At 36.8% G+C, this 13,548-nt stretch overlaps 1 protein-coding gene across 14 annotated transcripts in view; it reads right to left on the reverse strand.

Moving 5' to 3' along the window:
- The window catches only part of LOC139763652 (uncharacterized), a 235,881-nt gene that overhangs the window by 15,818 nt on the left and 206,515 nt on the right, over positions 1-13,548 (reverse strand). For all 14 annotated transcript variants that reach the window (XM_071689932.1, XM_071689930.1, XM_071689931.1 and 11 more), the window contains 2 exons: positions 9,502-9,579; positions 4,012-4,158 (listed from right to left, as the gene is read on the reverse strand). In XM_071689932.1, the coding sequence (XP_071546033.1) occupies positions 4,012-4,158; positions 9,502-9,579 (225 nt within the window). The remainder of the gene's footprint in view (positions 1-4,011; positions 4,159-9,501; positions 9,580-13,548) is intronic.

Below are 13,548 nucleotides of genomic sequence, written 5' to 3' on the forward strand. Positions count from 1 at the left end.
TCAAAGAGTTAAGAAAGAATGCAACAGGAGGAGGATTAATTGGGACGTGACGCGAGGAAAAGTTCCCTAAGCATGAATATATGACTTACCTTAGTGAACAATCTATAAAAGTCTTCTTTTTACTGAGAAGCATCAGTTCCCCTACATGATGACTGGGAAATAGCTTCAACTTACCTTAGTGCAGTAACAAGGCCAGAAAATTTAGATAACTCACTAGGGCTTCTAACTACAAGAAGTTACATACAAAAAGAGAAATCTTTACCATAATCACTTGGGTGATTGCAGTAAAAAGTTCCCAAAAAATTTCAATAATGATCTCGTTAGTTGCAAGATTTTGTGGATGTCTCGCATGATATTAGTAAAAAGCATTATATTAATGAACTATGATCCCATGTGCAGTCAAGATCAAGCTGCATTTCACATTTTGTTTTCAAACATATAGTATTTCCCGTAACAGAATCAATGAAAATTAGACACTATAGAAAACTGGATAAGATTCTAGCAAGAAGTATGAAGAAAAATAAATATATAAATCAGTTTTTGCTACTTATGCAATAGGTAGTAAGCCTTGAATACAAGGCCCACCATTAAATGAGAGAATGGGAAATAGGAGCTGACAGAATCCCAAGATCTGTTTGTTAGTTTATTTGTTTATGAAGTTAAACTTCGGGTGATCCAAATAAGATTCATGTTATTACAGATCACTCAAGCAAAAAGGTACCCACCTACTTACAATGAGATTTTGTCACAAAGCACTGGTTTCGTATGGCACTTACTGCAAATGCCACATAGCTGACAATACCATTATTCCCTGCTGTAGAGTAAATGGAATGACTATCAATCGTGGGTGCCATTTGTCTAGTCTTCTTTCCAGGTTCTGCATTCAATTCTTAAATGTACTTCTATTTCACTGGGCATGACATTTAGTGTTACCATCTTTCTAGCTGATAATTCAAATATTTCCATTTAGTGTCTTTTTAATGTATTCTAAGAAATTCTAATGTATCAAACTACTCCATTTCTTCCATATTAAGATGTAGTCTTAATGCATAAATCATCATATGCCTTTCTATTCTTTCAACATTATTTAGTTAAAATATTTCTAACATATATTCCATTCTATATATTCTCTCTAGATTGTACATTTCAGATAGAATTGTGGTGTAGAGGTTTTGACTGCTTCCAAAATGTTATACTTTGAGTTATGTCTCATTTGTTTCAATGAAAGAGATGAGTTCCATGTCACTTCAGATCTGAGCAACTGTTTTCTGGTGGCACATGATTTATTTGCAATTACAAATTTAAGTTTCTCACATACTTTCATCATTCTTTTCTTCTGCTGATCTATTCATATCATTTCATATTCAAAGCAACAGCCATAATCTGATCTGTGCTGTTCCTATTGTATGAAGAATAAAATAAAACTTCCTAACCATAAAATTGCTGGTTACAGATTAATTTTTTTAAGCTTTTCAGAATCTCTTGCACTTTACATTCTTCTAGCTCAGTTTTGGACTGTGAGTAGTTCATAATATCTACTGTGTTTAAGGACTCTATATTCATTACAACTAACTCATAGTTCTTTTTGATAATTTTCATCAGCAATTTAGCTTCAGTTTTGCTTTGCAGGTTTGTTCCTGTTTCTAGTTTAACATTTATTCTATAGGTACAAAAGGCCTCTTAAAGCTCTAACTCTGCTTCTTTCTGGGTTGTCTAATTCAGCCACGTTTCTATCACATTCATATTACTGTCTATAGTAAATTCATTACAGTAACTGACAATTGGTTTTGAATCATCCCTTAATATGCTTTGTACATTTAGATACATATTACATGATGTTTATGTCTTCGTTTAATAATTCATCACTTCTTACACACTTTAGCCTCCTGAATCTACTTCTTCATCAAGAACTTCCCATTCTGTCATTATTTCCACAAGCAAACCTTCCAAATACAGTAGCAAACCTTCTAAATATAGTAAAACCTTAATTCAAGGAATTAATATGGGGGAGGGCTGTGTTAAAGCCCACTGTTCATTACACCACAAAGTTTTATGTACCATGACCAATGGATAAATACACAGTGTATAAAAAAAAATGAACAATACCATAAATGAAATCAAAGATCATGAAAAAAATAAATAATGTACCTTGTACTGTCTTAATTAAATAACTTATTGTAACTGAAGATTTTGATAACAATGTAAATTGCTGAGATGTATGGTGGGGACTCTGAATAAAGATTATTCAGATTCTGAGTACACAATGATTCTTCTCTTGCTGCTACTTCCAGAAGGTTTTGGAGACAATGCTCTTGCTGGTGCTGGTATAAGGCTCTAGGCTCATGACATGGTGTTTACAAAAAACACCATAACTAATCACTGCCAGCATCAAAAATAATGTTCACACATTCCACAAGCTTCTTTGACACAGCATGCAGCTCTACACCACAAATATTGACCCCACTTGAGTGCTGCTGCTTGTACCATTATAAGCAGCCTCTTCCAACTGCTTACTGGCAGCAACTTTTTATGTATCCTAGCACCAAAGGTGCAAGAAAGCAACAACTTCGGACTATAAGGCAATCTGTTTGAGCTTTTCTTTGATCTTTCACATATCCAAAATAGTTTACTTCCTAACACCAAACTTGTCACATACATGGGCAACAGACACACCAGACTTGAGTTTAGTGACAAGTTCTAATTTATGATTTAGGCTCATATTCAAACACCTTTTCTCATTACCTTTAAGACTGATAATAATTTGTTTTAATGTCAATCAACCTATTTCACGCCTTCCAAGGTTTCTCCGATTCATTTTCAGTTTTGCTTCACTGCACCTCAAGCTCTGACTAATATCCCAATCATCTATATTTGCAAGTCTCAACTTTTTGTCTTTCATTCTGTTTCTTGCTCTCCTGTTTCCTGTGCATCCACATCTAAGGGTCTCTCTTCTGTACATTTCAAATCAGTGCAGAACTTACAAAGACTGTCCCGCTAACAACCATAATAACTTCAGAGTAGCAACAAACTACATTTCTTCTTAATGCTGTTGAATGAAGAAAACTGCATCAATTTTCCCATTTAAAGACATGATTTCTTTCATACTTTATTGTACTTTCCCATGCTAGCATGGTAGTGCCACGAGCAGATGAAGAAAGACCACATCCACTCACATTCATTCTCTAGCTGTCATGTGTCGTGCACTGAAACCACAGCTCCCTACCCACAACCAGGCCCTAAAAACCCTTCCATGGTTTATCATGGAAGCTTCTCATACCTTGGCACAGTTGATTACCTACATGATCTTTGTCAAAAATTGTAATGTCCTTCTTGGTATCTGAATTCATATCATTAACCTCTGTCATGTTCTCTACTATCAAAGCTTTCATAGCAATATATACTTGTTCCTAACGGGGGTCATTTCTACCCTCAACAACATACATCAAATTTATTTTGAGGATCAGAGAGAAAGATTTTGACATCAGTCTTTCACTTATTATCTACTTCTTGAAAGTCCATTTACATTCAGCTTTTTAACTGTCTTACTTTTCTCCAATCATCTCATATCTCTTCTGAGCCTTTCTAACTGTACTCCAAAACATTCTTTAAATCTCACTGAAGTACATACTCAGGACTGTGACTCATTACCTACTCTCAGCAATTCCCTCTTATCTCTTGGGGACATTTTACCTGACTCTATATTCATTTTTCATTCTTTCATACTAAGTGACTACAACAGCAGATCTAACATATGGATTAATAATGATCACATGGAAGATTATGCAAACATCAAAATGATAAAATGCACACTGTAACAAGACAGTTACATAAAGAAAGATAAAAAGTACTTATTCAGCTTCTGAAAGTAAGGTTTGTTAAAATGAACAAAATACAACGAAATATGTTTTTCGTCAGTGAACCATGACTGCACTTTACCCAGTCCTATATTTACTTAACCCTGTGAAACAGATACTCATGCAATAAATCTTAAATCTATTAGGTAGAATTCACCTTTGCAATACTGGAGAGGAGATCCTGCCGCTCTTTCTCAAGAATCTCTGTCTCTTGTCTAACGGAGTTGGTCATTTCTGACATGTGTTTCTCTAACTCTGTAATCTTCTCTTCTCGATTGGTTAACCGTTCTCTTAGTTCTGCAATCTGGAGAGGTAAGTCACATGGTTTATTATTTCACAATGCCAAAAATACATGAACTACATCTAATGCAGCAAAAAGTTCATACATACGCATATAGAAAAGTAAGGAAAGTCATAAGGAATGAGGAAATATATAAAAACAAAAAATGACATCTACCATAAATCAAAAAATATGTTTGTAAAAACTTATGCCCCACCATACAGTCATGTAATCCCCTAATGGGTCACTTAAAAACCATGAACGTAGACCCCTGACCTCTAATATGTGATTACATGCAGATCTCTGTAAATGGTAACTATTTTACAATTTTGGTTGATATCCTTTCACCAAGTCTTCAGATATTGTAAACACATATTCTTTATCTATCTTTTTTTTTTTGCTTTGTCGCTGTCTCCCGCGTTTGCGAGGTAGCACAAGGAAACAGACGAAAGAAATGGCCCAACCCACCCCCATACACATGTATATACATACGTCCACACATGCAAATATACATACCTACACAGCTTTCCATGGTTTACCCCAGATGCTTCACATGCCCTGATTCAATCCACTGACAGACGTCAACCCCGGTATACCACATCGATCCAATTCACTCTATTCCTTGCCCTCCTTTCACCCTCCTGCATGTTCAGGCCCCGATCACACAAAATCTTTTTCACTCCATCTTTCCACCTCCAATTTGGTCTCCCACTTCTCCTCGTTCCCTCCACCTCCGACACATAAATCCAATCTTTCCTCACTCATTCTCTCCATGTGCCCAAACCATTTCAAAACACCCTCTTCTGCTCTCTCAACCACGCTCTTTTTATTTCCACACATCTCTCTTACCCTTACGTTACTTACTCAATCAAACTACCTCACACCACACACTGTCCTCAAACATCTCATTTCCAGCATATCCATCCTCCTACACACAACTCTATCCATAGCCCACGCCTCGCAACCATACAACATTGTTGGAACCACTATTCCTTCAAACATACCCATTTTTGCTTTCCGAGATAATGTTCTCGACTTCCACACATTCTTCAAGGCTCCCAGGATTTTCGCCCCCTCCCCCACCCTATGATCCACTTCCGCTTCCATGGTTCCATCCGCTGCCAGATCCACTCCCAGATATCTAAAACACTTTACTTCCTCCAGTTTTTCTCCATTCAAACTTACCCCCAATTGACTTGACCCTCAACCCTACTTTACCTAATAACCTTGCTCTTATTCACATTTACTCTTAACTTTCTTCTTTCACACACTTTACTAAACTCAGTCACCAGCTTCTGCAGTTTCTCACATGAATCAGCCACCAGCGCTGTATCATCAGCGAACAACAACTGACTCACTTCCCAAGCTCTCTCATCCCCAACAGACTTCATACTTGCCCCTCTTTCCAAAACTCTTGCATTCACCTCCCTAACAACCCCATCCATAAACAAATTAAACAACCATGGAGACATCACACACCCCTGCCGCAAACCTACATTCACTGAGAACCAATCACTTTCCTCTCTTCCTACACCTACACATGCCTTACATCCTCGATAAAAACTTTTCACTGCTTCTAACAACTTGCCTCCCACACCATATATTCTTAACACCTTCCACAGAGCATCTCTATCAACTCTATCATATGCCTTATCTATCTATCTATCTATCTATCATTGTTAATAATATTCCCAATTTATATTTGGTGGTTCAGGTACCTAGTAACCCTGAAAATCACTCATACTCATCCTCAAGTGTGCAAAATGGTCTTCTACACTTCCATAAGCACTCCTTAAACTTTCAATTTGCACAATAAATTGAGTCATCATATGAGATTAACATCTCCATTCACACTATCTCCACAAAAAAAATGCTTCCATTAGTATCATTCAATCACACTTCTCCAGAACCTTAACCCTCAACCTCCCAAAATATGTATGCAGTATCTATGGTACAAGTCTGGTCAATATATATTCACCGTGTCATGAGATATAGTGTGCAAAAGCATTTCAAAGCATTTCAGTTTACAAGACTGTGCAATCTTGATCTTAAAATCCATAAGTTCAAATGACATTCATGTGTTGTTTGCTGAGAGAGAAGAAGAGTTGCAGAAGGTTGTATGTGCAATTTATGATGTATGTAAATGTAGGCAATTGAAGGTAAATGCAAGTAAAAGTAAAGTGATGGTGTTTGAAAGGAAACAGTGAAAAAATAGATTTTGTAAAACCATTTAGAGTAAAACAAGAAAGTGTACTAAATTGTCCTGTGGGTATGGGGGGAAAAAGACCAGAAGGAGTGAGAGAATGTAAGTATCTAAGAGCTGTCTTGGGTATGCATGGTGATATGGAAGAAGAGATAAGGGAAAGAGCAGTAAAGGGTAGAAGAGTCATTAGGTCCTTTAATAGAATAATGAAGGGTAGAGGTGTAAGTATGATAGTGAAGAGAGGATTAAGGGACAGTATAGTCCTCCCAACCCTGACCTATGCAGCCAAAACATGGACATGGAATGATTCACAGAGATTAAGAATCCAGGCTGTGGAAATAAACTATTTGAGAAGAGCATGGAGTGTGACTAAATGGAAAGAAGAAATGAAAAGGTGTATGAGAGATGTGATATGGTAGATAAAGCAAAGGGAGTGAATTGTAGAGTGGTACAATGGGTGAAACAAAATTTTTTGAGGAGGTTTGGGCATGTGGAAAGAATGCAACATTTGGAGTTTACACGGAAAGTGTATGATAATACAATTAATGGGGTTGGTGTGTGGAAAAGCACCTGTGACATGGGCAAATATGGTGGGGGAATAAGAGGAATACTGGAGGGAGAGAAATAGTGAAAGAATGTGTGGAATGGTGTAGGTGAGGGAGGAATGTAAGGACAGGGATAAGGTGAGACTCTTTTGCCATTGCCACCCCTTGATGGGAGTTTCCAGAGGGAATGGGCATCAAAGATATGGAGAGACAAATAGTGTGGAACTCTATATACAGCATCCTTGGTGCAGGTTTGGTCAATATCAAATCACAAAGTCATCAAATATTGTGTAAAATACAATCAGCATCTTAATAAACAAAACCTGGTGACACTATTGAATATTGTAGGTGCAGTAGTATATGCTGTATAAGGTTGTTCTATGTCCAATTACCCAATATCAAAATGATGAGTAATCATTAAACAACACTTCATGATTTTGACCTCTGAACTCGAACTCAAAAAAGTATTCATGAGTAGAGCTTTGGTCCACATTCAATTGTGAGATATCATCATTATCATAATACTAGATCACCATTTCCCATGTTAGCGAGGCAGAGCCATGAAACAGACAAAGAAAGACCCATCAACTCACATACGCATATATACAGATACTTTATACTTTGTCACTGTCTCCCACGTTAGCAAGGCAGCGCAAGGAAACAGGCGAAAGAATGGCCCAACCCACCCACATACACATGTATATACAGATATCTATTTATTCTATCTATTATACTTCGTCGCTGTCTCCCATGTTCGCGAGGTAGTGCAAGGAAACAGACAAAAGAATGGCCCAACCCACCCACATACACATGTATATACATAAATGCCCACACATGCACATGTACATACCTATAAATTTCAACATATATACACATGCACATATTCATACATGTTGCCTTCATCCATTCCTGCCGCCACCCCACCACACATGAAATGACACCCTCTGCCCCCCGTGAGCATGCGAGACAGCACTAGGAAAGGACAACAAAGGCCACATTCATCCACACTCAGACTCTAGCTGTCACGTAATAATGCACCGAAACCACAGCTCCCTTTCCACATCCAGGCCCCACAAAACTTTCCATGGTTTACCCCAGATGCTTCACATGCCCTGGTTCAATCCACTGACAGCACGTCGACCCCGGTATACCACATCGATCCAATTCACTCTATTCCTTGCACGCCTTTCATCCTCCTGTATGCTCAGGCCCCAATTGCTCAAAATCTGTTTCACTCCATCCTTCCACCTCCAATTTGGTCTCTCACTTCTCGTTCCCTCCACCTCTGACATATATCCTCTTGGTCAATCTTTCCTTACTCATTCTCTCTATGTGACCAAACCATTTTAATACACCCTCTTCTGCTCTCTCAACCACACTCTTTTTATTACCACACATCTCTCTTACCCTATCATTACTTACTCGATCAAACCACCTCACACCACATATTGTCCTCAAACATCTCATTTCCAACACATCCACCCTCCTCTGCACAACCCTATCTATCGCCCATGCCTCACAACCATATAACATTGTTGGAACAACCATTCCCTCAAACATACCCATTTTTGCTTTCTGAGATATACAGATATAAGCACATACACATATTTCTTTTATTTTCTATTATAAGTGATTGCCGTTTCCTGCATCAGCAAGGTGGCATCATGAAACAGAAGATAAGGCAAAAGAACAATATTAATCTGAAAGTGAAATCAGATGCTTTTGCATGTTCTGATCCTGGAAACTAAGCAGCAACATCATTTGAGTGCTTGGATTAAAGCCAATGCCAGTCAGAATCATTCATGTTCGTGCATCAAAAATTAAAGAGTGCAATTGAAATGTCATATCTTTAAGTGCTCATACAACGTAGCATAAATGGAAAATGTGGAAACATTTTAGTGTTTGCATCAAAGATCTAAATCAATGTAATGTGCCTGTTACGGTGAAATCTATTCAAGAAAAACCTATAAGTTTGTCTGAGGGCAAGGAAATAACACCTCAGGTCCATGTTAGATCTATTTACTGTATGATCTTTCAGGGGGCTGTGAAGGGGCAGACAGATCAATCAGGAAGGACTGAGGGCCGATGGCATTAGGGGGCCCAGCAACTAAGTCGACTAAAACCACGGGGCCCTAAACTCCAGCAGGCCCAAGGGTCCACATTACTGTCAGTGCACCTCTGAGGCTGTGGTTTTGGTGCATTATGCAAGGCAGCTAGAGATAGGATGTAAGGAAATGAGGCCACTACCTCATTATGCAGGAAACAGTAAACTAGTGTGAAAAATCTACCAAAGTTTTAGTCATAATATTTGGAAACTATATATTTCATTCAATATTTAAGCAGAAATTTTGATCAGAAAAGACATCTAGGAACAAATTATATAATTGGGGCACTTGTAAAACATAATGTATTATAAATTGTTTTAATTAAAGTAATGCTGCTTAGAAATGTGTTTTAAGCTTCTTACAAGGTCTGTCTGTAGTTCACACTTCAAGTATAGAAGAAAAGCCAAAATGTGTGAGCATGATCCTCTATGTGGCTAACGTGGTTACATTACTTCCCACTAATATAGAGCAGCCCCTAAACTTCATACAGAAACAACAATAAATGACATCTAACCTCTTTATTAAGCTCTTCCCTTTCTGCCTCACGATGTGCTTCAGCTTCCATTTGATGAAATTCAGTATCTTCAAACACCTGAAATATGAAAGTACATAAAATGAAAACTTATTTCTAAAGAAATATAATCTTGGTGAAAATCCGTGATAAAAAACTTACCATTCCATCATAAGTGATATTAAAGGATTCTGCTTGGAACATTCTGTCTTTGATTAAGACAAATAATGATTAAGTTAGGCGATGAGATCCAAAGTTAAGAAAGCAGACAAATTTATAAATGGATAAAACTAAATAGATGCACTGCTAGAATCTGAAATGTAAAATATTCATAAGAAAAAAGGGACAAATTTCTTGAAAACTAGTAAGAGAGCTATGTCAAAGAAAGTATGCTTATGTATATCTTTACTGTGACTCTGGTCACCTACACTCACAGCTCGGTTGAAGCCAAGCTAAAGTAACGTGAAAGCAATAATGAGTATGTGATATCTCTATCTGAGGAGATAAGTACATTATATGGCATGTTATCACAGCTGAGGATGTATTTGCTGTAAATATTGTCTTACTTTTGATATGCAAGAATTCAGACACTACTGTGAATACAACATGAGATAAATGTGATCTTTAATGGAGGAATGCATAAGCTGCTAGACCAGCATGGTAAACGATGAAAAGAAAACATCAATATTTGAAAAACAAGAAATGTAATAGTCAAAATAAAAGAATTGTATTCATAGTGAAAAGGAAAATAAACTGAATAGCTGGATACATGAACTAAGGAAGAAAAGCAAAAACTGTTAAATGACAATTAGAAAGGGAACCAGGAAGAGAGTTCAGCAAACAATTCAACAAAGAAAGGCCAAATATCTAAAGAGATTACGCAACAATGATGGTAACATGAAAAGTAAACATCAGACCATTATCAAGGCTCAAAGATGAGCTCATATGGAAAGAACCTTGAGAAGGTAGTATATGTAATACTGTCATTTATATCGGATGCAACTGCTGTCATAATAAATCACTGATGAATCCTCATATAGGATGCAACTGTTGCGTCATAGTAGAAAACTATTTGCCAAAAATCAAGGCATCAATATAATGATGTCATATATGGTAAGGATGACAGTATGTGGGTCTCCTGTGTCACATGGGTTAGCAAAGCTTACATACAAGAACCAAGTTCCTATACTGCACAGGTGGGATGAGCTTACCCACACGAATCTGTTTCATGCCAACCATCAAACATAAATGTTTCAATTATACTCACAAAATTCTATGGGAACTATTATCATCTATATATTATTGCTGCAAAGTTCTCTTCATTGGGCTTTTAGTTATATCTTGAACTCATAACCATTCAAATATTTAAATATCAGAGAAAATGAGCATCAGAAATGGAGTCAGCCAGTGTGGCAGCCACCACATGACTGAGCTTTCAAGGAAAAATTGTTGCTTGAAATTTTCAGTTTCTACTTTCAGAAAGTGGTACTACAGAGGGGGTTCTTTTAGCTGCTTCTATGATATGCAATAGATACATGGGTAGTATTTTCTCTCCCCCATCCCAGAGAATAACTAAATAAATAAACCGGCACAACACAGGAAGAAACACTAACTTCGATGCGTAAGTACAGCCACTCAACATGGACCATTCTGATGCTAAAATTTTTGACTCATTACAACGACAGATGTTTGGAAGTGCTACCCGAATGGATGCATTTCTTCAACTCCAGTACTGTACTAATAGGCTAACCATAAACTTTTACAGTTTAATGAAATCACAAATTACATAACAGCACACTATGTCACTGTGGCTCATTTAGAATGATTTGGCACCACATACAATTCAACAATAGTTCAACAACAGAGTGTAACAACACCTTGGAAGCGCATGCTCACCCACAGCCACTTAAAAGACAATTGAATGGGTACCCTCTACCCTTCACTTTACAAACAATGATTCTTGGCTGAATCTCCTTCCTTCACGAAATATTTCTCTAACGACTCAAACACAATGAGGCAACAGTGCAAAAGGAAGCACCACTGGACTTCAGTTACCCATAAGTTTAAATCTTTTCTGGCTTACATGCATTTATCACTGGAATTGAAGGATACTGTTAATGATATATTCTATCTTTAAGTTAATTCATCACTGGAAATGAAAGATACTGTTATTGATCTATTCTATCTTTATGTTAAAATGGAGTTTTTTCAAAAGTCAAATTCTTTAGGAAGTCATATAGTCTCTTAACTTGCATAATAACTGCACTAAAGAGAACAAATAAATCTAACTAGAAGCAAACCTATCATATCTATAAAATATCAACTTTGGATCTTAATGTCAAAGAATGTTATGTGCTCTATCACAAAGACAAGCATTATAATGTCATAAATTTTCATCACATGACATACAAGTGATTCCAGCACACACAAACACAGTGCAAGGGTAATCCACCAAAGTGACGACAATAAAAACAGATTTTAGTTCTACTTATTCATGATTTGTAACATTAGTAGTATATCAGTAATAAAGTCACACATTACATCACAACCTTCAACCATTTATAGGCTTCGTAAAGCAAAGCTTGCACTGTGCAGAAAGGAGTAAGCAGATATGTAGCATAAAACATGGAGACCTTCAGAGAAATGTGTATTAATCTAAAAATATATATATAAATTTTCCAGTTCAAACAAAGGCCTGAGCAAAAGTATATAATTATATTAATATTCACAACATACTTGGTCACAAAATAAATGATATATTAGATCATTAATAACCAAAACATGCTACATATGCTTAGTTTCTGTACCTCCAGTTATCTGGCATGTAAAGGAAAGAATATTCCTTGAAAGGAGATAATTTTTGTCTATACCTTAGAAACATTCCAGCTATAAATACACACTGCCATTACAACTTGTCAAAACTAGCAGATAAACCAACATTACCTATTTCATAAACTACCAAAATAGTGATCGCCTCTCTCTGCGGTGACTTGCCAACTATACCCTCCATCAAGGACTATTTCCATGAATCTGAACAATCAATTACTACACTGTCCTTAGCCCTCAAAGAGAGGGATAGATTCAGAGATCCTATCCCGGTGTGTGTGAAAAAAAAAATTATACACTGACATACAAAAGTGAAAGAAATTAAATACAGAGCAACATAACTATCACCGCCGGCCTTGTGGAGTACTGAGTATGCAGGAAAGAGTGTGGCTGAAATATCTGACAGCCTGAGATAAGAGATGACGACAAGATCGTATTTCTTGAACTTGCTTTTCACACTCTTCTCATATATCTTAAACTAGCACAGAGCTGGTGGTGAATAACACAAACTCATTAAAAATATCACATAATGAACACTTAAAAAGAATGGGACGAGGAGGAGATGGTGTGGCCAGCACATCCAGAGTGATCCTTCTTCACCTTGAAATAATATGAGGGAACATGGAGGTCCTGTCTGTTTGTATCACACACTAGTTTTATAAATTACTCCAGCAAAACTTTGATGGTGAATAATATGGATATATGCAGAAGTATCAACCTATACATACAAAATTATATAGTATGCATCAATCTACAAATAATACTTTACAGTCTAAATGTGCATGGAAATATTCTAGTTTTTTACTGTTTTCAGTTCTACAGCTAAAATATGCTTAGATATATAATCTAGCTATCTAGTATCATCTGTTTTAGTCAAGATATGCTTGGAAATACTCAAGCTTTTTACTATCTTTGGTCACTAAAGTTCTCCATCACACTACAATTACACATGAAGAAAAATCAGGGCCTAGAGGACACATAACTTCTACGTGATCATCAAACAAAAACTAAGCACCAAGATGGCGAGAATCCAAACAGAAGTATCACCAGCTAGCCTCCCGCCTCCTTAATCCTATTAAAAACTACTCCCTGATTCATTTATGTCTTCACATTACACCTAACATTCTCCTTTGCTTTCCTTATAAACAAATACATATGATGATAAATGGTCCTCCTTCCTCATTACTTAGAACATCTAACAGTTCAAACATTTTCGGTAATGCT

Source organism: Panulirus ornatus, chromosome 47 (genome assembly GCF_036320965.1).
Source record: "Panulirus ornatus isolate Po-2019 chromosome 47, ASM3632096v1, whole genome shotgun sequence".
Taxonomy (NCBI): Eukaryota; Metazoa; Arthropoda; class Malacostraca; order Decapoda; family Palinuridae; genus Panulirus; species Panulirus ornatus.